Consider the following 26,756-nt stretch of genomic DNA (forward strand, 5'->3'; position numbering starts at 1 on the left):
CCTGATGCAGTTCACAACTACAACCTTGCCAAACCCAATATTGATCCAGTAGAGCATGCATGCATCATGTCATCCCCCATCGCAATATTGTCAATCTGCGGTCACTGGCACTAGCGGTCGGATTAAATGCCATCGACGAGGGTGACCCTGACCCTGACCGATGATCTACCACAGTTGAGCATAGGGTGAGATGGGTCCGTTGGCCTAAGCCTGTCACTCGTGCGAGTTGCACTTGCCGAAAGTAGGTGATCAGTGACGATGACACACGCGTAGTTGAGCAGGTGGCTGCTCAGTTGGGCGACGGATGGGTGGAGGCCATGGAGAATCCAGCGAGGAAGAAAAAACACAGATAAGAGTTAGGCGAGCATTACATGAATGCCGACACACCCGCTCATGTACCAGATATGCGGTGTGGGCCCATAACCCAATGTTGGCATTCATGTAAAACTATAACCAAAATGTTAAAGCAAATCATACATACCGGTAGACACCATGAATGATACGAGCATTGACACAAGTGCATTGTGTTCTTCTTAGCCTATCGATGCCCACGATGAGCCCAGACCGTCAAGTCGATGGTGAGCAGAACCCTAAACCCAAGAAGAAAAGTGGACACTTTGGTTGCTCTCGTTAAGCAACCATGCCTCAATTTATATTAAGAGGAAAGTGGGGGGTTACATACGTGGCATTCATGTATGTGAACTCTTCACATGCCATATTGAGTGTGTACCTTTCACATTCACATAACCCTTTCCCACTAATGCCCCACTAAAGCCTTCATTAGTGTCAAACCGGGTCACACTTAAGGTTGAACCCAATCTGAAATGTCCAACAAGATAGAGAACGCTCACGATATGCATGTGGCCATGAGAGATAAAGAAGAACTCTTGGGCGATGGCGCGTTGTGGGCACCGACCGATGTTGAAGGTGATATTGAGGGTGGGGAAGATGACACACGTCTTCTGCACTCCGATCGACAACCCCTCCACTGAGTACCCTTCCATCTTCATCCCAACTCCCTTTTCCTTTTTCCTTCCTTTCTTGCTATTGTTACCGGGCTCTGAGTTCCCGCGGAAGAAGAAAGGCAACTTTAATTTCCCAACCCAACAAGATCTGGTTTTAGATAGAGAGAAAAACAATGAAAACTTACTAGTAATTGGATTTGGATCGAGTATGGATATCTTTCAAGTTATGTTGTTAGTATCAATATCGGCCCTGAACCGTTTGGCCAATGATTCAGTTGTATACCACACTCAAGTGATTCGTTCTTTATTGGCCAAAAAAACAATAAAAATACTACTTGTCAATATACATGTTAAAACTATTTAAAGAATATTTAAAAAGTATTTAAATCTATTAAAATAATATTAGAAAAAATAAATTTTAGTATTTTTTTACATTTATTAAAAAAAACTGATTCAAAGGGTGATGCGTATCGATTTTCTGCGATATGTATAGGCCGATACATGCCAAAATGCACCAATACTGACAACATTTTCAACATGGGCATTTGAAAATCTCATATAGCCAGGGGTGGCAATCGGGTCGAGTTGGCGGGTCGTGTCGGCGGGTTGGCAGGTCAACATACCTCAACATGAACCCGACCCGTTTATTAAATGGGTCAGTGGTTGTAACGACCCGAAATTTTAACCCAGATTTTTGAGGATTTTTTTTTTGCGGAAACAACTAATAACTCCAGGGTTAAGCATTTCAGAATGATACAGGAAGGTAAAAGCAAACCACACCATTTATTTTTAATTCAATAATAATAGAATCCAACATCAGAGTTTTCACATTATGAGTCTCAAAACAAAGATTCCAATCTGAAAGAAAGTAGGACCGTCAGGGAACAAGTAGATCAAGTCTTGGTCAGCGCCTCATCCCGCGTCGCTCATAGAACTACTCTTTGCCTGAAAATGAAAAAAATTATAGGAATTAGACTACCACGTCTAAGTAGGAAAACTAAAATTCTTAATGCAGGTATATCATGAATCTAGTATATGATGTGGTTGTCGTTTGTGATTTTCAGCCTATACAGAATCGCGTAAAGAAGACTATGCAACAACAATAATTAAGTAAAGCATTAAGCAAATAGAGCATATTCTGCAACAACAATAACAATAACATGCATAATATTCATGTAACAACCATAATATGAATTCCATTATCTCATTTCTACACGTTTTAGGATTTCATTTCATCACAAGCTTGGAATATAAAGCATGCTGAAGGAATATTCAAATGTCTCTTTAATGATTCCACTCACTGTGATACCTAACTGTTTTAAATAGTGTTTATTTTATCTTATTCTGCGGGTACACACGGGCCAAGGCAACCATCTTAGAAAAGAACGCTCGGGGTATATTATTCAAGGGTATTTTATTAACCTGAACATTCTAACTAAGACTGAAATCCCAAGGGAGCGGCCAGTGACCGAGAGAACCTCCCAAATGCCAAAACCAAAATAGGATGCATCCCTAAACTTCTGCAGAAGAACAAAGAGCTACCACTTAGGACATATTGGTAGTCTAGGTCCCCCAACTCCGAGGACTGGGACCAACGAGTCGCTTTACGCTCGAACAATAAACACATGTCCCCGAAGTTTTGTACCACCTACCCTCTCTAAGGTAAGCTTGAAACTGAGTGGGTTAATCTTTCCATTTAATTTATTTCCCGAAGTACAAGGCATTTTCCCAACTTCCTTCTACTACCACAGCAGTAGAATTCCCAACCTTAGTCAATTTACCCAGGGTATAAAACTGTCCCAATCCTTTGTCATATTGATTGCATAACTCACTCAAAGTGCTTCGGTGCCTTGAAACCAGTCAAGCACGGATGTTAATATTTATGTGGGTATTAACCTTTTTAACTTGAGTGCCAAGGTGAAACCTTCAAGTACCAGGCTTGGTGATTCACATGTCAGCTTTAAACCATAACAATTACACATAAGGGAAAATTACTCTTATTCATCTATCACTACCATGGTTTTCTTAAACTAAAACAGTGGTTACAACTTTCTTTGACTTGAATCATCATTAACTTAGCTCAGCCCTTTATAAGGATCGATGGTGATAAAATTTACTAAAATGATAATTGGCACATTCACAAACCCACTGTTGATAGTTCATTAATAGTAACTTAAGATTTTTATGCATACTGTTTACTAAATGTTAAAGGGAAAGTAGGCATCTCCTAAAGATCTTGAAATATTTACAATTGTCGAAACTAACATATGCAGTGTTTATAGCCAATATACAAAAAACATAACCTTTTGATGTCTATAACAATAGAGACTGTAAACCCATTCTACCTATTTCAGTTATACAACACAGGAAATTCAATATACCAGAGAAGTGACGACTAGGTGTCATTAGATCACCCAGTCATTACAATGTATTTTTTTACCGAATAATTAAGTATAGCATAGCATGCTGAGTTACGCAAGAAAACAATAAAACCAACTAGACTTTGTTCAGCCATATGAACTAAGTATTATTTAACATTTCAGTTCAACTAAAATACAACCTGTACAATAACTATCTGTTCAGCCATTTACTGTACTTTACAAACTAAATAAGTATCCAATAACATGCCATGTTACGCAGAAAAACAAAGAAAGACACATATTCCATACGGCCTCATGCACCAAAACTGTTAATAATTTAGCTACCCTACAACCTATACAACAAGCAATTCGATTTAGCTTTAAGAAGAACTTCACACAAGAACTGTACAATAGTACGATATGCCATAAACCCTGAATTTACCCTGTCTCTATAAGAATAGGTGCATGATTTAGTGAACGTCCGCTGCCCGAGGTACACCACACAAAATATTAGGAAAATGAAAAGAAGAATATTGCAATATTATGTTTCATGCAACTAATTGAGTGCAATATTATCTGCAAGGATTTGGAATTTATGAAATACATTCAGGATGCTAATATATTTACGAAGACAAGGAAAATGTTCACACCACACTCCGAAAATCACAGGTAAACAACAACCTACCCCGAACTCGATGGATGATGCCTAAACATTTAAAACACAGAACCATACTTCAGTTTAAGATATCACATAAACTCTTTTTTTTTTGTACAACCCCCACACACACCACGCTCGATCCCCAAAAAAAGAATCCGAAACCCCCACACACACCACACTCGATCCCCTAAAAAAGAAGGATCTGAAACCCCCAAATCGTAGATTTGGGGTTTTCGGTTTGGGGTTGACAGACAACCCCAAATTGGAGATTCCCCCCCCCTTCAAATCGACCGATTTGGGTTTTAGACAACCCACAACCCACCAAGTCCATGATCGACCTGAATTTTTTTTACAGAAACCCTACCTTGACCGGCGTTTGGGCAGCTATGGTTGCGGGAAGGAAGTTGCCGACGTCGGTGCACTGTTGACGCTCACACAAACCAGAGGATGAAGACCGAGAGAGGGTGAGACAAGATGAGAGGCAGAGGAGAGTGAGAGAGAGAAAATGGAATAGCGCGAGAGGGAGGAAGAGGGGTTCGGGGGTCCCCCTTTGTAGGAGGGTGGCCTCCCGAAAAGGAAGGAACCCCCCCTGGCGGCTGCGATTTCCCCCTATCTCCCTCACTCTTTACGCGTTAGGGTTCAAATGAACCCTAAGAGGTGATTTATCGGGGGAGGGGGTTTTCCCCCCTTTCTTGTTTTTTTATCAGGCAACCCATATCGGGTTGCCCCCCCTTTTTAATCTTTACCTGTTTCCCTTTTTATAGGGTGTGGGCTGGGTCCGGGTCCTACCCGCGACCCGCACTTGGGATCCAACAACGTGTTGGATCTGGGTCTTGTTTAAAAAAATGTGGATCCATAGTTGGATCTAAAACTCTACCTAATGATATATATATTATTTATTTTCCTATTTACGTATTTTGATATTTAATAGGTTTATGTGTATAAGAGGTATCACTTAGGTATGGGTCCTGGATCCGAAACTTGGATTTGTGCCCAAATCCGCCCATATTACGCCTAAAATATTACAAATTTTAATGGAAAAATTGCGGTTATTACAGTTGTGGCAAACACGAACCTGACTCATTTATTAAACGGGTAACCCGACACGACACGGTTAACCCGTTTAATAAATGGGTTGGGCTGGTAAACGGGTTGGCGGGTCGGGTTCAGGGTTTTACATTGAAAAGTTTACGGGTTGGCGGGTTAGCGAGCGGGTTAGCAGGCGGGTTGGTGAGTCGAGTTCGGGTAAACGGGTTGACCCGCCCTCCTAACCCGTTTATTAAATGGGTTGGCGGGTTGGCATACCCCTAACACGAACCTAACCCGTTTAATAAACAGGGTTAGGCAGGTCGACCTGTTTACGACACAAACCCAATTAAGCCAAACTCGAACCTGGATAAGAAGCCGATTGGAGGGTCGTGTTTGAAATTGCCACCCCTACATATAGGGATGGCAGTTGACTGGGGCAGGGGGAGGGGACAAGGTCTCCGCCCCCTCTCTGTCTCAAAATTCTGCCCTCCATTCTTACATGGGTTTTAATTTTAGTTTCATGTTCTCATCCTCGGTTTAAATGGAGCAAGGAGAGATGGTCCCCTATTTTTCTTCAGTCCAGTGTCATCCCTAAAGAGCATTTTAGGAGAAAGCATAAGTTCATTCCTGCTTCTATTCTCATTTTATATCTTTCATCCCCGATCCAAAGAGAGCGAGGCGGGCCCTCCGATCCATTGCCATCATCGCTAATCTCTTGGGCGTCACCTCCTTGCCATAGTGGCAAAAGTAAAAAAAAAACAGCAAAATTGGTCGGAAATAAATTAAGCAAAATAAAATAAAATTGTAAATCTTGCATTTTTTGGCAAAATCTTGATAATAAAAATACATTTTTATAAATAAATAAAATTTTACAAATTTAAAAATAAAATACACAGTTTTTTTACGATAAATAGCCAATAAAAACATAAATGTCACGTCTAAATCCCGATGTTTATGTTTCTGACAAAAAAAAAATCAAGAGAAATTACCTATTTTAAGCTTCAAGTAATTTCTCATGATATTTTTGCCAAATTTGTCTCTATGCCTCCTGCGCGAAAGCTAAAGCGTGGCAACTACTAAGTACTTACTTAGGATCGCTGTCCTGACAACGCAAAACTTATTAGGCTTACTTTATGGGTGGTTTCTCCGTGATAATAAAAAAAAACAACAACTACCAGATCGGTCTTCTTAACAGGATCCTATAAACATAAGTAGGGTTAACGGCAGTCATTTGGTATTTTGTAGAAAGCCTAAGGGTTTTTTCGTAATAAAAAGTTTGTGGCCTCCACAGTGAAGTGGGGGAACTGGGAAGGCTTCCTTCTTCCTAGTTAAAGTGGATCAAGGCGGGACGCTTTCAATCCCCTTCCCCCTCTGCTTCCCGGGGAGCTCCAAACCCTAACCCTAACTAGGGTTTCCTGGTTCGAATACGGAGGGTTCTTCTCTCTTGGTCTTCGATCCGAAGAGGAATTCTAAGGGCTTTATTGATCGCTCTGTGCAGAATCGGCCATGGCGTTGCGGTCGGGAATAGGGCTCTCGAAGATTCTCATTCTCTTCGGAGCGGGTCTCTCTCTCTCTCTCTCTCTTTCTGTCGAGTTTTTGTAAATTTTGTATGAGTTAGGGATTGAGTTTGATCGTCCCCCTTTTAGGGTTTTCTTGTTGTAAATGGTGTTTTTGTGGTTTCAGGGTACACGGGATCGATCGTTCTAAGGAACGGAAAGTTGTCGGATATATTGGGGGAACTTCAGGTTAGATTCCATTGTTTCACTGAATTTGGAGTTTTTTCTTTTTGAGTTCTGGAAGCATGCAAGAAATTAGGTTTTGATTGTTGTTTTTTTTTTTGTATAAAAAATTGTGATCATGAAGTCCGTGCTCGAACTTCGGGATCGTCCGTGTGATCGGTTTGAACGAGCCGTTTTTGCTTTATGATTCTGCTTCGTGCGGTTGGATGAAAGTGCTTATATTTGTTTTTAATGTTCTGATTTGTTATGTAATCTCCATTGCTTGAAAGCTGATATAGTTCACAATAGAATTACTATGAATTTGATTTAATTCTGGTATTGAGTGTGTCAATGTATGTGTCATATGACAGGGTATATTCGTTTACTGGATTCCCTCCCTCTCTCTTCCTTGCTTCTTTTTCTTCTGTGTATTGATTGCCATGGTTGGCGTTCTCGGAACTTGGTCTCGGATCGGTCACAAGCAATTCGGTGACTAAAGAGAGTCAACACCGTGACTCGGACGAGTCAATGTTTTTATTTAATTTATAAAAATAAATCATAACAATACATGTTACAGTTTCATACTATAAAAATTACATAGCTTAATGTCCTAAACAAATCATAATCATAAAAAAAAAAACAAAAATTTTCTTTGAGACCATCATCTAAAACATTTTATATCATTCTATTTCCCTGTGGAACATAAAGTAGACAAAAGTTGGAAAGCAAAATCCATTTTCCTTCTACTTTCGATTCCACTGGCTAAACAGGTCACAGAACAAGTGCCCATATCCAAAAGTATGCTATTACCAATCAATGATGTAGGCTGCCAGAATTGATTATGAACATGCATCATTGAATTCATTCCAAGGCATTCTTGTCGAATGCATTGAGCAGGCTCATCGACAATAAACAAGCAGCTAGCCATAAATAACAAAAATATTGCTTATCATTCGTATTTTAGGATTAGCAATAGCAAATCTAAGTACCAGTTTTCAAATCACCTCTAACCACAAGAATATGTTCACAAAAGTGACCACAAACATGGCATAAAAAATAAACCTTTTTTATTTCACGTATTCTAGAAGACGAGAAGAGGTAGCCTGGTCAAAAGAGAGAGCGGAACCCTCCTTCACGGGTAGCCGGCACACCACTGACCTGCCAGAAACTCTCGGTAGTCAAAGAACCAGAGCTGCAGATGGCCAGAGGAATTACAGACAGAGAAAATGATAGAGCATGAGAGTCGCAGCTTCTCTTTGCCAACTCCCTAAGCTCGCCGTCACCAGAAAATCTGACTATCAGCACTGCAGTGGGTTGAGGAGGATGCTTGACGGTTGGAGATGAGAGAGCAGAGAGGAGTGTTAAAATATACATGTAATCAATATATTTATATATATATATATAAATATATATATATATATATATATATATATATATATATATATATATATATATATATATATATATATATAAGTATATTCACTCATACCCGATAAGGTGTATTTCTGTAATATCGCCCAATAGGGGCAGTATAGTCTTTTTTTCCTCTTTTTACTTTTTCTTTTCTTTTCCTTTTTTTCCTTTTTCTTATTTTTTTTTTCCTTTTTGTGCATTAAATGCACCTTCATTGGGGGCCCCAACAAGGAGTCGTTGGGCCCCCAACGGTCACAATTGTGACCGTTGGGAGCCCAACGACACCTTGTTGGGTCTCCCAATGGTGCCTTTCCCTCTCTCTTCTCTAACCCTCTCTCACTCCTCTCTTGCCTATAAATAAGTGGGGTCTCCCCCTTTGTAATGTGTGGCTTCTTCAAGCCCTTTAGTGCATTTATAAGATTTTATGCTTTCTAGCCATTATTGGCTTTTGTGTATGTCCTCTTTTGGACTTGTTCTTTGATTTCTATGTGTGAATGTCCATTGTAGGACATACATTTCTTTTCCGCATATTTCATTACATGGTATCAGAGCCTTGGTTGTGCTCTTGATTCATTTTGCTAGTTGTCTAGTTTTATCTCTCTTTGTTTGTCCTCCATTCTTGATTATATAATGGAAGGAGAACAAAAGATTGATCTCTCCTTCAAGCTCAATGGTACTAACTACATGATGTGGGCCGCCGCTATTGAGAACAACCTCAAAGGTAAAAAGCTTTGGGGATACGTTATGGGCACCATTAGGGAACCTCAACTTCAACTTACGAAAATTGATGGTGATCAAGAAAAAGCTCTAGAAGGAAATGCTCGCATGAAGGCTATTGAAGATCACCAATCCAAGGTAGAAGATTGGGAAAGTAAGCATGCAAAAATTCTTGCATGGTTCATGAACAACGTGGAGCTAAAGATTTGTGCCAATATTGCTAAATTCCGCCTAGCAAATGAAGCATGGTTCTTTATGAAAGGTATGTATACCCAAAAAGACCTTGCTCGTCAATTTTTTATCCAAGAAAAAATTCGTACCATTAAGCAAGGTGAAATGAGTGTAAGAGATTACTATAGCAGTCTTGGCCCTTTATGGGATGAGCTATCCTTTCTTGAACCCAAATGGGTATCAAGTGAAGATGTAGAAATGAGAAGAGAACAAATGAAGAAAGAACACTTTTTCCAATTTTTACATGGGCTTAGGCCCGAATATTAACAAGTTAGGTCCTCCCTCCTTCATAGATCGAAACCACTTCCATTGGAAGATGTCATAGCCGAAATATGCCAAGAAGAAACACGTCTTGGCATGATTAAAGGAGGAGATGAAGTTCTCGCCGTGTCTAAACCCGACAATCATATGAAAGCCTACAAGCCTCCACACTTTGGGATGCAAAACAACTATAATGGCAATTATAGGAAAGCCATTTGCCATCATTGTCAAGAACCAGGTCATATAAGACCTAATTGTCCAAAGATAAATGAACCTCCAAAAGGTAAAGTTGCTATTATTGAAGAAATCCCACAAAAGGAGGAGCCAATGAAAGGGAAAGAGTCCTTTTCCCTTGCTCAACTATCCGAAGCACTTCAAATTCTACTCAAGTCGCCATCAACTTCGGGAGCCGCCATTGCTTCTTCTTCTCCTCCAGGTACGCCTTCTTGGATTCTTGACTCTGGAGCATCTTTTCATATGACCCCTATTGAAAATGGACTATCCAATGTATGTAGCAACTCCAAAAATTCTTTTGTTTCCACCGCCGATGGTACCTCTTTACAAGTTAAAAGTTTTGGAACCTTAGATTTTTCAAAAGATTTTTTTGTACCAAATGTAAGGGTAGTACCTCAACTTAATTCGAATCTTTTATCTGTCTCTCAAATATGTGATCATGGATGTGAAATCTCCTTCTCAACCAAGGATTGCTCTATACAGGATCTCCAGTCCGGGAAGCGGATTGGGCAAGGCCATAGGAGGGGAGATCTCTACTACATGACCAATTTGAAACTCCCTACTAACTCATTTTGTAATCATGTCCAAGATAAAAATATAGAAACTTGGCATCAAAGACTTGGACATCCAAGCTTCTAAAAAATGTACTCCTTTCCCTTTGGAAAGAAATTTTGTAATGAGAAACATTTTGTTTGCAAGAGTTGTATTTTTGGAAAAATGAAATCAACCCCATTTCCAAAAAGAACATTTGTGTCAAAAAGACCCTTTGAATTAGTTCATTCGGATGTTTGGGGTCCTTCTCCGGTCATATCAAAAGGAGGGTACTCATATTATGTTACTTTCATTGATGATTTCACTCGATATGTGTGAATCTATTTTCTCAATCTAAAATCCGAAGTTTTTAACTTCTTTAAAAAATTTCATATGATTGTCAAAAATCAATTTTCAACTAATATCTCCATTCTTCGATCCGATTCCGGTGGAGAATATCTATCAAATGAATTTCAAGAATATTTAGAAACCAATGGAATTTGTCATCAAAGGTCATGTCCTAGGACTCCCCAACAAAACGGTCTAGCCGAAAGAAAGCATAGACACATCTTGGAAACCACTAGGACCCTTCTCATTTCCAAAGAAATTCCAAAATGTTATTGGGCCGAAGCCGCCTTAACCTCCACTTATATGATAAATAGAATGATATCCTCATCCCTACAAAATATATCTCCATATGAAAAACTTTTTGAAAGAACACCCGATTTTAATAGATTAAGAATTTTTGGGTGTAAGTGTTTTGTCCTTACACATAAAAGAGATAAATTATCTCCCAAGGCTATCGAATGTGTGTTCTTAGGATACGGAGAAAATCAAAAGGGTTTTAGGTGCTTCGATCCCAAAAGCAACAAACTATATGTATCCAAAGATGTTACCTTTTTAGAAAATGAGAACGGTTTTGAGAAAAATAAAGATATTGATGAAAGCGAATATGCTTTCTTATTTGATCTTCTCTCTCAAGAAGATGTGACTCCTCACGAGGAGGATGTTCCTAATGATTTAGAGGATACTCCTCTTAGTAATGTTGAAAATGAAAGTAATGATAGGTCAACTCAAACCTATGTTAGGCGTGGTTAAGAAACTCTCATTAGCGCTTTAGAAAAATATTCTCAAAGTTCCAACATAGAAGAAACCTCTTTAAGGAGATCTAGCCGGATCTCCAATCCTCCTAATAGGTTTGTTTCCTATGAGTCCCTAACACCTAAATATAGAGCATGCCTTATTGCATTACACTCTTATCATGAACCGTCACACTATAATGAAGCCAAAAACATTCCTCAATGGGTTGAAGCCATGAAACTAGAACTTAGTGCCCTTGAAAAGGCTAAAACTTGGGAAATAACCTCATTACCCACTGGAAAGGAGTCTATTGGATGTAGATGGGTCTTCAAAATTAAAACTAAAAGTGATGGGTCCTTAGAACGTTATAAAGCTAGGTTGGTAGCCAAAGGATATGCTCAAGAGTACGGAATAAACTATGAAGAAACCTTCGCTCCCGTAGCTAGAATGACTAGTGTTAGGACTCTTATTGCGGTTGCATCCGTTAAAAAATGCCCTATCTATCAATTGGCTGTTAAGAACGCATTTCTTAATGGCGAACTAAGTGAAGAGGTCTATATGGATCCTCTACCAGGAGTATCTATTGGTGAAAACAAAATTCTTAAACTAAAAAAGGCGCTATATGGGTTAAAACAAGCTCCGAAAGCTTGGCATGACAGATTTAGCAATGTAATGACTAGCTTGAATTTTCGTTCATGTTATACTGACACTGCGTTGTTTGTGAAAAATGCAGGGTCTTCAGTAGTTATTTTACTACTATATGTTGATGATATGATCATCACTGGAAGTGATAAAAAAGGAATCCATGATATTAAGAAAGTTTTAAAAGAAAATTTTGACATGTCTGATCTTGGTTTCTTAAGATATTTTTTAGGTATTGAAGTAGCCTACTCTCCCCGAGGGTATATTCTCTCCCAGATGAAACTCGCTGCTGACATTTGTTCCAAATCTGGCATTTCCGATGATAAGAAGACAGACACCCCTGAGGTCATCAATGCAAAGTTAAGGTTGGAAGATGGAATACTTCTCGAGAATCCTACTCCCTACCGTCAACTTGTTGGGGCCCTGACATACTTATCTATCACTCGGCCAGACATAGCTCATGCAGTTCACTCAGTCAGTCAGTTTCAACATGCACCTACATCTGTGCACATGAGTGCAGTCTTAAGAATAGTCAGATACATTAAAAACACCATAACTAAGGGAGTTTTTCTTTCCTCTTCATCATCTCTTGATTTAATTGCTTATACTGATGCTGATTGGGGAGGAAACCCCAATGATAGAGTCTCAACTACAGGTTTATGTGTTTTCTTAGGTGACTCTATGATCTCTTGGAGGTGCAAGAAGCAACAAAAGGTGTCATTATCCTCAACAGAAGCAGAGTATCGTGCAATGGCCACTACAATCATGGAGCTTGTATGACTTAGAAGTCTCCTCAATGATATGGGCGTAATCATCTCTACTCCTTCGAAGATGTGTTGTGATAACAAAAGCGCCATTTATATTGCAAGCAATCACACCTTCCATGAGTGGACTAAACACATAGAAATGGACTGTCACTATGTTCGAGATGAATACTTAAAAGGAACCATAGCACTGCCCTACGTGACATCCGAGTTCCAGTTGGCGGATTTCTTCACTAAAGCTCTTGCTGCTCCTCGTTTCATGTTTCTTCTCAACAAGCTTTCGGTTGTATCCCCGTAAAGCTTGAGGGGGGGTGTTAAAATATACATGTAATCAATATATTTATATATATAAATATATATATATATATATATATATATATATATATATATATATATATATATATATATAAGTATATAAGTATATAAGTATATTCACTCATACCCGATAAGGGGTATTTCTGTAATATCGCCCAATAGGGGGCAGTATAGTCTTTTTTTCCTCTTTTTACTTTTTCTTTTCTTTTCCTTTTTTTTCTTTTTCTTATTTTTTTTTTCCTTTTTGTGCATTAAATGCACCTTCATTGGGGGCCCCAACAAGGAGTCGTTGGGCCCCCAACGGTCACAATTGTGACCGTTGGGAGCCCAACGACACCTTGTTGGGTCTCCCAATGGTGCCTTTCCCTCTCTCTTCTCTAACCCTCTCTCACTCCTCTCTTGCCTATAAATAAGTGGGGTCTCCCCCTTTGTAATGTGTGGCTTCTTCAAGCCCTTTAGTGCATTTATAAGATTTTATGCTTTCTAGCCATTATTGGCTTTTGTGTATGTCCTCTTTTGGACTTGTTCTTTGATTTCTATGTGTGAATGTCCATTGTAGGACATACATTTCTTTTCCGCATATTTCATTACAAGGAGAGGTTGAAGGAGGGGTAGGGTTTTAACTTGCACCCTCTTTCATTTTTTTTGTGTTTGATTTGTGAATGGCAATTGAATCGGCCAAATCTTATCGGAGGCCTAATTCAGTTGATTCAAGCGTAAACTGGCTCTTTTTCGACCGGTTCATTGCACTGAATTTCTTGGCCGAGTCAGCCAAGTTTCCATGCGAAGCAGATGGTTTTTGGTTCATTCCGAGTTTACCTGTGTTTTTCGCTCAGTAAGGCACCAATCCGGTGTGACTCGGCTAAGTCACGAGTTGACTCGCTGAGAAATCCAACCATGTTAATTGCAATTGTGTCATTTATTCTTCTTAGTTTTATATTTATATTAGAAGCTTTTGTATGTAATGCACCAAACATGTGATTGATCTCTTACTCGTGGATTTTCCCAGAGAAAAGGGATGGAGAATTTGAAAATTCTCACATAGAGAAATTTAGAGCTAATAAATTGATGATTTTGACTTTGTTATTATGTTTGTATTGTTGTAGCTTTCATCAAAACTATTGTCACATTCAGCTATATATTTTCCTTTCATTTTTTTCCCCTCCAAACGCGGAGATCATTTAACTATGGATATTTGCTGGGATGAACAACTGTTGCAATTACAGCAAACTTGTTTTGTCATACTGAAGCTTGATTTTATCATTTGCCAAAGCTTTATGATTCCTTTTTCCTATTTCCTGCCCATTAGTACCAAGTGGAGCAGTTTTTTTTTGGAAAGGTAAAACAAATTGTACTGGGCCTTTTTCTGAATCATTTTATGACATTTGACTGCAAAATGTGGTTGATTTTGGAACATTTCTTTGTTATTTTGTTAGTGTTGGAAGTTCTCTATGTCATTTACTTATTCTGGTGGACTTTGGGTTTTTATTCTTTTTGTCTTTTTTATTGGCACAGGCATTACTGAAGGGTTTTGATAAATCTGGAGAGTCATCTGGTGCTGAGTCTGACCACTCAGAAGCTCTTGCTTCACAGGTAACAGATCTTCTGTATCATATTTAGCAAGAGAGTCAATTGTTTATTTCTGCAGGTGTTTGTAATTTGGTGTCTGAGGAAGAAACAATGAATATTTAATGTTTTCCCTTAGATAGGAAACTTGAATGATTGCCAACCTTTTTCCTTTTAACTGTTTGTTAGGGATGATCATTGAGCCCATGAGAAAATGTCTACTTTTCACAAAATCTAGACTATAATAAGGTTGTTTCTTGGAAGTGGAAACATTAAGCGTATTTTAATTTTTGAATTACTATGGTGGGAAAGTTGGACTGGCATTCAAAGATGAGGTACTTTTAGATTAGTTGATGATGTGTAGCTTTGGAGGAATACTGTCTACTGCCTGCACGTGTGATGGACCAAGTGGAGCAAGCCTGGTGGGGTGGGTTGGAGCGTCCAAATCCTGGCATCTGGTTCCATTGGGCCATGTGTTATTGGATGTCTTACTGACATGTTGCAATACTATTTCCTTGTTAAACTGATTTTTATTTAGAAATGGTGCATGTTTTGTTGGCAATAGTAGTAGTATCTTTCATCACTAAATTTAAACTATGGTACCTATGATTTTATTTTGTGTTCATCTAGGTCCGTCAATTAGCAACGGAGTTGCGGCGGTTAGCCTCTGCACGACAGATAACTGTTGTTAATGGAGGTTCTGGTCAAATGGGTATCCTTCTCACTGTATCATGAAAGTTCATTTACGTTTCTGTAGCAAGACAACTAGGATATCATTATAGATACAAAAGTGTTGCCTTTTATTCACCATAAAATCTATGGCTTTTTCGTCTTCAATTACACCTCCAATTTTTCAGGAGAAGAAATTTTGGTTGCTTCTCTTTCAGATATGTAGCCTATTATTTTTCTTTCATGAGAAAAGGTTGTTTTCAATTAAAACTCTTAATATGGAGTTTTTGTCAACGTATTCATTCTAAAGGTCTATCCTGTTGGGAAGGCTCTGTTTTTGCTTGAGTGGCACTAGATTTTATGAGTTTGTCTTTTCTTTCCAGGTAATATGACATCTCTTCTGGTGCCAGCTGCTACCTTAGGGGCTTTGGGATATGGCTACATGTGGTGGAAGGTATTGCTATTTGCGTGTGTGTTTCTACATCCATATATATATATATATAGATGGAGTAATGGTTGCTGGAAATTGTGGGTGTGAGCTGCTGTATCAGCCTAATCCAACCTCATGTATGCATTCAGATTTCAGCATGGTTTGTTTCATGGTGATCATACCTTGGTTTGTGTTTTTATTGAGCCATGAAGTTTTCACATATTGTGAGCCTATGTCATACAGATACTGTATTTTGACTCCCATTTTATATGCCCTTATATATTGGTCATATGGAAACTTCTTGAAAAAATGGCCTACCCCCATAGCAGCTGTTGTATCTATGGGACATAATTGTGAGCCTTCGATTTTTCAAGCTATCAAAATCATAGTTATACAATCGCACAATGGAGAACCTGTTAACTGCTAAAAGAACTTTGTAGATCACATCTTTGGATCCAATCTACAAAAAAAAAGGTAAAAAATTGTATTTTCTACTCATTATGATGTAGTGCGCTACGGCCAAATATTATCCCTATACATATGTGTGTGTATATATATATATATATATATATATATATATATATATATATATATAGAGAGAGAGAGAGAGAGAGAGAGAGAGAGAGAGAGAGAGAGAGAGAGAGAGAGAGAGAGAGAGATGCTAAATGGGTTTTCAGGCTTTTATCGTTTTATTTTGAAATTTTGACTGTACATATGTGGTTTGTGACTTTATTTTATAGGGATCAGTTCTTGGAGAAAGTTCAATTCTGACACGTGGGTGGGTTTTTGTAAGTTTCGAAAAAACAATGGTCCAAAATCTTTGTAAAATTTTTAGGCTCCAAATATCTTTTTTTCATCGAAAATACATGATTAAGGTGTTGATTCCCAGTCAATTGACCATGACGAACACATCTATGGGGTCAAAATCATGAAAAAGCAACAGAAAAAATTGAAAAACTCATTTAGCATGTTTTCATCACTATCTATCTATCTATATATATATATATATAGTACTGTTTTAGTAATGGTGCCATTAAGTGCAAACGCCTCTTGTTCTCTATGGTGTGGGTTGTTTTGATCCAATCTGTCCTCATGGTTGGATTCAGCATGTTCAAAATAGTGGGAACCAGCCTTTGGATCATGTCTTTTTGATGAAAAAAAAATGATTTTATGACCTTGAAAAGTATCTCACATTGTAGGCCATTGATTTTTGAAACCTTATAAAAACTTGCCTACGTGTCGTAATCGAATGATTCAAAAGTTGATTCCTACTAAACAAAACACGTAGATCTGTAAGGTTGGTTTCATGAAAAAAAAACAAATATTTAAAAATAAAAAGAGGCATTTGTTGGTAATGGACACACACACACACACACACACACACATATATATATATATATATATATATATATATATATATATATATATATATATATATATATATATATTTGATAAGGTGGTAGCTGCGAACCACATTTCTCGCTAACCGCCGTGCTAACCGGTCTTTTAAAGGGGTTTTTTGTGTTTTCCTTAAATCTGACCATACAAATGTGTTCTACATGCTTGATTCTATGGGGACCGACTCTTGGATCATCCGATTTCTATACACAGGTAGGTTTTTATAAAGTTTAAGAAATCAATGACTTAGGATTTTTTTAAATATTCAAGGCTTAAAAACTCATGTTTTTCATGGAAAAAACTTGATCCAAGTATTGTTTCCTAGTAAATTGACACGGCCAAACACATATGTACGGTCAAATTTAGTAATATTGAGACTGGGTCGTTTTACCCATTACGGGTTTTGGATCTGGACTGAAACCTATGTATTAATCCAAACTTCTCTGTATTGTTTATATTGGGTCTGGAACTGATGTAATATAGTGTAATATCCAGACCCAATTCAGTTTTAAATATAAATATAACATATAGGGCACGATCCTAGCATGAAGAATTGTACCATTTGTTGCAGCCGCCCCTCTCTCTCTCTCTCAATCATCTCCTTCCTCAGCATCAACCGAACATTGGTGGATAAATTCTAACATGGTATCAGTGCAGGCTCGATTCTGATCACCGCTTGATGTGCACGAAACTGGTTCCAGAAAGTGTCTCCTGCGAGATCCAGTGCCTTAACAGGTCACCGTGATTCTTCCCTATCTCTCCTCTCCCCTCTTCCTTGTTGACGTTCTTTTCTCTTCAGACTCAAACTAAAAAAAAGGGGCAAAATCTTATTTCTTGACGTCGATCTTTCCTCTATATCTGAACGTCTAAATGTTAACATCTGTGCACACGTGAAACTTTCACGCTGCATCAGTCTTAGCGTTACCACACCCGATCTTTATTTCTTGACGATCTTTATTTCTTGACGTCGTTTTTTTTTTTCATATCTGCACGTCATCTCTTTATAATACCTATGCACACGTGAAACAGATTGAAATCTGTCCACGTTGCAGGTTTTTACTATTGGATGAGCACGCGTGAAACAGTTTGAAACCTGTTCATGTTGCATCAGATTGAAATCTTATTTCTTGACGTCGTTCTTTATTAATGTCAGATCTGTTTTGATTATCAGATCTAGTTTGTCCTTTGCCCGAACTGAATTCTTTACCCTAGTTTTCTTTTTGACGTTCCTTCTATTCCTGCCGCCTAGCCCATCTTGACGTCAGCAACACATCTGTTTCGATTTAATTAAATCAGACTGCTGTCTTGTTTGGCCTTTCCATAATTCTAGGCAGTATCAACACATTTGGGAAATTTTGATTATCTGCAGCTATCTTGTCCTTAAAAAAAGGACGAGCTTGCTGAAATCTCTGATATTGCTGCATTCACTGCACTTGTCATTTTGTATTGATCTTTCTTCGTGCCCTCTCCTTTCCTCATTGATTCCCCTTTTCTACCATCAAGTTTTCTTGGTCAACTAATCTTTGAAAATCTGAACAACTCGAATTACTTGACCTGGAAGAGGCAGATTTTGCCTTTTATCAGGAGCTTGGATCTCTCCGGACACCTCGATGGGACAGTTCATGCACCACCAGAGTTTGTGATGCAGGAGGAGCGAGATGATAAAAGGGAGGTTTTCGATAAATTGATTCACAATCCAGAATTTGGGACATGGAGGAGAAAAGATCAAGTAGTCGTTGCCTACATCACCTCTACTCTTTCTCAAGAGGTCTTAGTGGGCATTCCCGACAAATGCTCAGCTATGGAGTTATGACAAAGGTTGGCGCAGACTTATTCACAAATTTCAGAGGCCAAAATCTTACATTTAAAGAAATAATTTCAGCTCTTAAAGAAAGAAAACTTGTCAGTTACAGAGTACACAAGCAAAGTCAAGACCATCACTGATCAACTGGCCATGGTGGGTTGTGAAATTCCTGACAAAGAAAAGGTTCAACATGCACTGAATGGCCTTGGATCCAATTATCACATGCTGGTCACCTCCCTTCTATGTCTCCCTTCCTTGCCAAGTTTTGAAGATCTTCGCGCGAAGTTATTGCAGTATAAAGTTACCATTAGAGGAGAAGAAATGACCCTGAACTCTAGCAACCATGATGTATTTATAGGGATGATGTCAGGAAGAGGACGTGGAGGTTTTCGAGGTGGACGTGGACATAGAAGGAATAGTCAAGGAGGACGAGGATTGTTGCCCACGCCCAATATGTCCCCTTTCTCAGGGAACCAGAGCTTCAGAAATATACCAACATGTTTTCAATGCAACAAAAGGGGGCACATCAAAGCCAATTGTTGGTACAACCCACAAAACAAGGGAAAATTTAATGGTGCAGGATCCTCTCACAGAGGAAGAATAGGAGAAGACTCGAAGGATGATGAAAAGGATAATGTGAAGAATCTTTTGATATCTGCTCTTTCAAGTTTAAGCTTCAAGCAGAATGAGCAAGGAACGTGGTATATTGATTTTGGGGTTGCAACACATGTGACAAGTGATGTCGGTAAGATTTTAAAACCTATTCCTTATCGTGAAAAATGTCATATTAAAACTGGACATGGTACCCTTCACTCTATATCTCATACTGGAAATGTTAACCTTTCACTCTCTAATTCTTCCTTAAATTTGTCCAATGTCTATCATTCTACCAGTATTGTCAAGAATATTGTTTCTGTCTCTAAAGTTGTTGATGATACTAATTCTTCCGTCAAATTTACTCCTTCTGTATGTGTCAAGGATCTTCTCACGAAGAAGACGCTCGTTGAAGGAGAACGATAGGGAAACATGTATGTCCTCAAAGAATCTTCTTCTTCAGTTTGTGGTGCTTCATCAAATTCGTCGGTCATTCAGTCAGTCCAACTAGTGTCGTCCAAAGATTGTTTTAGTTTATCTCAGTGTAATGAGCCAGAGATTTGACATCGTCGTTTGGGCCATTGTAATGGTTCTTTTATTAAGAAACTTGTGTCGAGTGGACTTGTTCCAGAGTCTAGTATGAGTGTTGAGTATGATACTTCACTTTGTTCCAGTTGTCAACTATGTAAGAGTCATGTTCTTCCTTTTAATTCAATAAATCAAAGAGCTTCAGTGCCATTTGAAAATTGTCTATTCTGATGTTTGGGGACCTGCCCCACAATCTTCTTTATCTGGTAGTCGCTATTACGTAACCTTTATTGATAGCTATTCCAGATATACTTGGATTTATTTTATGAAACATAAATCCGAGGTGTTCAAACTCTTTCGCTCATTTTTCGCTTTAGTCTGCAATCAATTCTCGTCTACAATTCAACATTTCCAATGTGATGGAGGAGGCGAGTATATATCAAAGGAATTTACTGAATTTCTCCAAGATAATGGAATAAGTCATCGTATATCTTGCCCATATACACCACAACAAAATGGTGTAGCAGAAAGAAAACATCGACACATTGTGGAAAGTGCCTTGAGTATGTTGCATGACACTCACATTCTCGTGAGTTTGTGGTCGGAAGCCTTCCACTCAGCTGTATATATCATAAATCGTCTACCTATGAGATTGCTAGAGAACCAATCCCCTTATTTTGCTCTTTTTGGGATTCAACCTGATTATAATGAATTACGAGTGTTTGGTTGTATATGTTACGTTCATATTGATAGCTCTCAACGTGATAAGTTTCAGGACAAAGCATGTATGTGAAAGTTTGTTGGATATGTTGATCAATACAAAGGGTATCGATGCTATGACCCCACCACTCATCGCATCAGAGTCTCACGAAATGTTGTGTTTGATGAAACCATCGTTGAGGACTCAGGAAGTGTAGATGGGCACAACAGGGCCGTTGAGTGGTATCAGCCGTGGCTTGCTACTGAGTTACTTAACTAGATAGAGACGCATGCTGTTCCCTCATGTCACACATCACCTGTTGAATGGTGTGAGACCGATGTAGAGCCTCAGATGAAAGACTTGAGAAATGTGCAGACTCCTAGCATGCCTACTTCAGATGCCACAAAATTTCAAGGAGTCGTCTATGTACGACGAAACAAGAATAATGCTCAGCAAGTTTATGTGTAACCCAGGCGGACTGGAAGAATTCGCCACCCTATTGAGAGATGGGTCAGTTATAACAACTTCTCTACGGACCTGCAATTATTCGTTTCTCAGATTGAAAAGCAAGATGTATCAGATTTCGTATGAATGGTTCAGCTTATGCACAGGAAAGTAGAGAGAGAGAGAGAGAGAGAGAGAGAGAGAGAGAGAGAGAGAGAGAGAGAGAGAGAGAGAGAGAGAGAGAGATGCACAATCGGCTGGGGCGGCATACCAACTGGGGCTCGACCACCAAACCCTAGGATATAAACTATACAGGTTTACAATGATCCTTGTAATATCAGAGATATTACAAGGATGCCATTAATGAAGCTAATTTGACATGTGTTTCATTTAACATGTCATGCGTATGGATCTGGATCCAGATCCATACGCAGTGTATATTTTAACACCCTCCCTCAAGTTGTACATGATTTTGTAGCATGTACAACTTGCTCTTCAATAGCCAAAATTGACGTCCAGTTAACCCCTTGGTAAACAGGTCTGCCACTTGATCTTTTGTTCGAACATGACGTAGTTCTATCTCCTTCATCTCAACTTTTTGCCGTATAAAATGTTGATCAATCTCAATGTGCTTCGTTCTGCTATGCTGAATAGGATTACATGCAATGTTGATTGCGCTTTGATTGTCACATAGAAGAAATGATCGAATAATTGTCTCCCCAAGATCACTCAATAAGTGTCTAAGCCATGTGACTTCTGCCGTCCCTGCAGCCATCGATCTGTATTCAGCCTCTGTACTCGATCGTGCCACTGCCTTTTGTTTTCTGCTGCTCCAGGACACTTAATTGTGTCCAATATATACACAATATCCAGAGACAGATCGTCGCTCATCTGGATCTCCTGCCCAATCTGCGTCTGTATAAGTGATGAGTTCATGTCCTCTATGCAGATTATCGTTCTTGCGATAAACAAGTCCGTCTCCTATAGTTCATTTTAAATAGCGTAGAATGCGCTTCACAACTTCCATATGACCCTCCGTTGGAGCATGCATAAACTGGGATACCTGATTTACAACATAAACTATATCAGGTCTGGTAAAGGTCAAGTACTGTAACATCCCCACGAGACTTTTATACGTTGTAGGGTTGACACAAGGATGACCATCTTCAGAGCTCAGCCTTTGATGTAATACACTAGGAGTACTGACTAGTTTACAATTCGTCATCCCGGCTCTTTCCAGAAGGTCAAGAGTGTATTTTTGTTGCATGAGTGTCAATGTGTCTTGTTGTCTGTCAACTTCCACACCAAGAAAGTACCTCAACTCCCCTAAATCTTTCATCTTGAAAGTTTTCATTAAAAACTGCTTCACGTCTTGCACATGATTATCTGAACTCCCAGTGATCACAATGTCATCAACATATATAAGAAGAAGTATAACAATGTCTGCCTTTTGGTAAATAAAGAGTGAGTGATCCAGAGAGCATCTTCTAAAACCATAACTCTGAATTTGCATAGAGAAACTTTCAAACCAGGAACGGGACGCCTGTTTCAACCCATACAGAGATTTCCTTAGTTTGCACACCCAGGCAATAGGATCCTTCTCCGCATAACCAGAAGGTTGTTCCATATACACTTCTTCCTTTAAAGTTCCATTCAAAAATGCATTTTTAACATCCATCTGGCTAAGGCTCCAACCTCGATCGATTGCTAGGGATATGATGACACGAATAGTACCCATTTTGACTACGGGACTAAAAGTTTCATCGTAGTTTTCACCATATTGTTGTGTGAATCCTCGAGCAACAAGTCGTGCCTTATATCTGTCAATACTTTCGTCAGGCTTATACTTTGTTTTATAAACCCATTTTGAGCCAACTACATTCTTTCCTTCTGGCCGAGGGACTATTTCCCAAGTCTGACAGTCATGAAGAGCTTCCATTTCTTCATTCATAGCTTCAGTCCAATGACGGGATTGAAGAGCTTGATTAAAACAAGTGGGTTCATCCTGTTTTGTGAGCTGAGACATAAACAACTGGAAATCAAGGGAGAAGGTCTCATAACTCACCCATCGTTGAATAGGATGCTTAATGCGTGACGGCCTTTGAGCTGGATCAGTGGCGATGCTACCCACATTCCTCGGCTCTGTATTTTTGTCCCGTCTAGTGTATATCTGTCCAGAGAAGCGTTCTACTGGGGGTGGCTTAATTGGAGACTCAACTGGTGATAATTCAACATGCATCTGTGGGTCATGTATCTCCCTACTCAAGCCGAAGGAAGGACAATTTGTCTGACATGTTTCTCCTGTATTAGCAAAAAGATCTGCGCTTATCCATGGATCATATACTTCTAATTCTCGAGATGGCAACGTTGCAGAGTCATTGACCTCAAAATTTCGTTCGTCAAAGACAACATTTATGGAGGTCCTGATACGTTTTGTAGTAGGGTCATAGCATCGATAACCTTTGTATTCATCTGCATACCCAACAAATCTGCACTTGACAGCCTTGTCCTGAAACTTATTTCGCAGAGATGAATCAATATGTACATAACATACACAACCAAAAACACACAGCTCATCGTAAGTGGGATGTTGCCCAAATAAAGTATAATAGGGAGATTTTCGATCCAAAATTACCATAGGAAGACGATTTATGATATGAACAGATGTGTGAAAAACTTCTGTCTAGAGACTAACGGGCACATTGCTATCATGTAACATGCTCATCGCGCTCTCGACAATATGCCTGTGTTTCCTCTCCGCAACCCCATTTTGTTGAGGAGTATGAGGGCAAGAAACCTGTCGACTTATTTCTTTATCCCGAAGAAAGGCAATAAACTCGTTCGATGAATACTCTCCTCCACCATCACATTGTAAATGCACAATATCACAAGCAAACTTTGTTTTGACCATCGAATGGAATTCTCGAAATATTTGGAAAACTTCATGCTTGTGTTTTAAGAAATATATCTAAGTATAACGGGAATAAGAATCAATAAAGCTAACATAGTAACGATTGCCAGAAAGAGAAGGAATAGGTGCGGGTCCCCAAACATCGGAACAAATAATCTCAAATGGCTTTGAAGCTCTTTTATTTATAATATGAAAAGGGAGAACATGGCTTTTGCACAGTTCGCATGAAGAACATTTATTATTATTATCAAAAAATGGACATAAACTAGACTCTGGAAGGAGACCATCAGATACAAGATTTTCAACGAAACCCCGACTACAATGTCCCAAACGACTATGCCAAATATCTGGCTTATTACAATGAGATGAATTAAAAACTTCCAATGAAGGGGAAAACAAAGACTCTGAAGGCGAAGACACTGAAGAATGCTTGGACGACTTCAACTGGAGGACTGAGACTGAAGACGAAGGCGAAGACACTGAAGGAATCTCCTTGAAGACGTACATGTTTCCTTGTCGCTCCCCCTTGGCGAACGTCTCCTTCGTTCGTAGATCCTTAACATAAACAAAAGAGGGAGTAAATTCGACGGAAGAATTCATATCGTCAACAAGTTTAGCTACAAAAACAATGTTCTTTTTAATATTAGGAGCAAGAAGGACATTTGACAAGTGAAGTGAGGACTTGGACATAGGGATATGTGCATTGCCGGTATGACTAATGGAGTGATAAGTTCCATCTCCCGTAACTATACTACATTTTTCAAAATAAGGCAATAAGTGAGATAACTTACCTGCATTACCCGTAACATGTGTGGCGGCACCGGAATCAACATACCATTCGCCTTGTTCATTTTGCTTGATCGTCATCTGTGACAATGCTGACAACAAAAGTTGTTGCACATCTGTGGAAGAGGATGGCACTTTTGTGTCCACAGTAGTAGCTGATTTATTCTCAATTTTGTTTATTTTACCTCTATTCTGTAGATTGAACCAACAATCAGCTTTTACATGTCCTCTTTTGTTACATAAGAAACAAGTTGGCACTCTTCTCTGATTCTCTGTATTAAAACTCCCTGAAATATTAGGTGTAGGCAAGATACCACGTCCTCCGTGCCCAAAACGTCCGCGACCTCTGCCTCCTTGGTGCCCTCCATTCCCTCGTCCAAAACCTACAGAAGTGTCCATGGCCAAAACTGAATGAGGACGAGCTGATTCATTTCCTTCTGCCCGTTGTTTCATAATCATCTCATGCTGGAGAAGTTTCGCTTGAAGGTCGTCAAAAGTGGGCAAGTGAGGAAGGCATGATAAAGCTGTGGTAAACATGTCAAAATCAGGACCCAATCCATTGAGAAGTTGTTGAACTTTATCTTTATCTGCAATAGCACTTCCAATAACCGCTAATTGATCAGTAATACTCTTCAAGCGGCCTATGTATTCCATGACTGTCATGGAGCCTTTCTTCAAACTTTGAAATTCATTTTTTAAGTACATGACTCTGGCTTCTGATATCTGAGAGTATGTCTGAGACAACTTACTCCACAGATCCGCCGCAGTGCAATCATCTGAAAGAGTAACCAACACTTCTTGAGAGAGTGTTGACGTAATATAAGCAACCAAAGACTGATCTCGCTTCCTCCAAGCTGTATACTCTGGATTCTTAATAGAAATGGTAATTGTGTCACCCTTCTCATCCTTGGTTTCCTGCAAAATAAGCCGTGGTGGTATATGAACTAAACCATCCAGATGTTCATCGAGATCCTGACTCCGTATAAAAGGGAGGATTTGCCTCTTCCAAGTCAAAAAATTAGAATGAGTAAGTTTTTCTGTAACGAGCTGACTCAAGAAATTTGCAGAGGGACCGAATGACGGTGAGTAATCCATATCAATGGGACAAGAAATAAGCAAACAAAACGAATGGATAGAAACAAAGAGGTTTGAGATCACTTAATTAATCAGGAGAACTTCAACAAGACATGTACCTGTGCTACGAATATTTGGAAATAACCCAAGCGTTTTTTTTTTTGGCAGATTCAGAATCGAGATTGTAAACTGTTACAATCTGACTATAAGCGTTGCACAAGGGACACCAAAAAAAGAAGCAATAAAAGAAATCAAGTGATGACTGACAATCGAGATTATAATTTGTGCATAAAAAAAATTTCTAGAACCAAAGAATGAATAAACACTGACAGACGTTAAGAGTGGAAAACAAAGACTGATGACTGACAGTCGTTGATGGCTGCAGTCGTTGATGACTGACAGTCGTTGAACAAGAATAATAAAAAAATTGTAGACGAACCTGTTTATGAGTAGCAAACGATGGGATATCACGTTAAGAATCGAGAATAAGGGACGAGTTGCAAAAAAAGATTGGATTACTCAAAGAGGAGAATAAGAGACGAGTTAAGAGACGAACCTGTTACCGTGAAGGAGAATAGAAAAGGAAGGAAGAGGAGCCAAATAAACCTATTTCTTCAGATCTCGCTGAACACGGCCTCTAATAGGATTCCGCAACCCCTGAGCTCTGATACCATATCAGATTTTGTATGAATGGTTCAACTTATGCACAAGAGAGAGAGAGAGAGAGAGAGAGAGAGAGAGAGAGAGATGCACAATCGGCTGGGGCGGCATACCAACTGGGGCTCGACCACCAAATCCTAGGATATATAAACTATACTGGTTTACAATGATCCTTGTAATATCAGAGATATTACAAGGATGCCATTAATGAAGCTAATTTGACATGTGTTTCATTTAACATGTCATGCGTATGGATCTGGATCCAGATCCATAC

General features: G+C 39.0%; 1 protein-coding gene across 1 annotated transcript in view; it reads left to right on the forward strand.

Annotated features, from left to right (window-relative positions):
- The first annotated feature begins 6,266 nt into the window (after positions 1-6,266).
- The window catches only part of LOC149815292 (uncharacterized), a 54,973-nt gene continuing 34,483 nt past the window's right edge, over positions 6,267-26,756 (forward strand). Inside the window, exons 1-5 of the mRNA XM_089988973.1 lie at positions 6,267-6,573; positions 6,696-6,757; positions 14,434-14,511; positions 15,115-15,196; positions 15,537-15,607. Coding sequence (XP_089845099.1) covers positions 6,519-6,573; positions 6,696-6,757; positions 14,434-14,511; positions 15,115-15,196; positions 15,537-15,607 — 348 coding nt within the window. The 5' untranslated portion in view covers positions 6,267-6,518. The remainder of the gene's footprint in view (positions 6,574-6,695; positions 6,758-14,433; positions 14,512-15,114; positions 15,197-15,536; positions 15,608-26,756) is intronic.

Source organism: Nuphar pumila, chromosome 15, assembly GCF_984573655.1.
Source record: "Nuphar pumila chromosome 15, dmNupPumi1.hap1.1, whole genome shotgun sequence".
Lineage (NCBI taxonomy): Eukaryota > Viridiplantae > Streptophyta > Magnoliopsida > Nymphaeales > Nymphaeaceae > Nuphar > Nuphar pumila.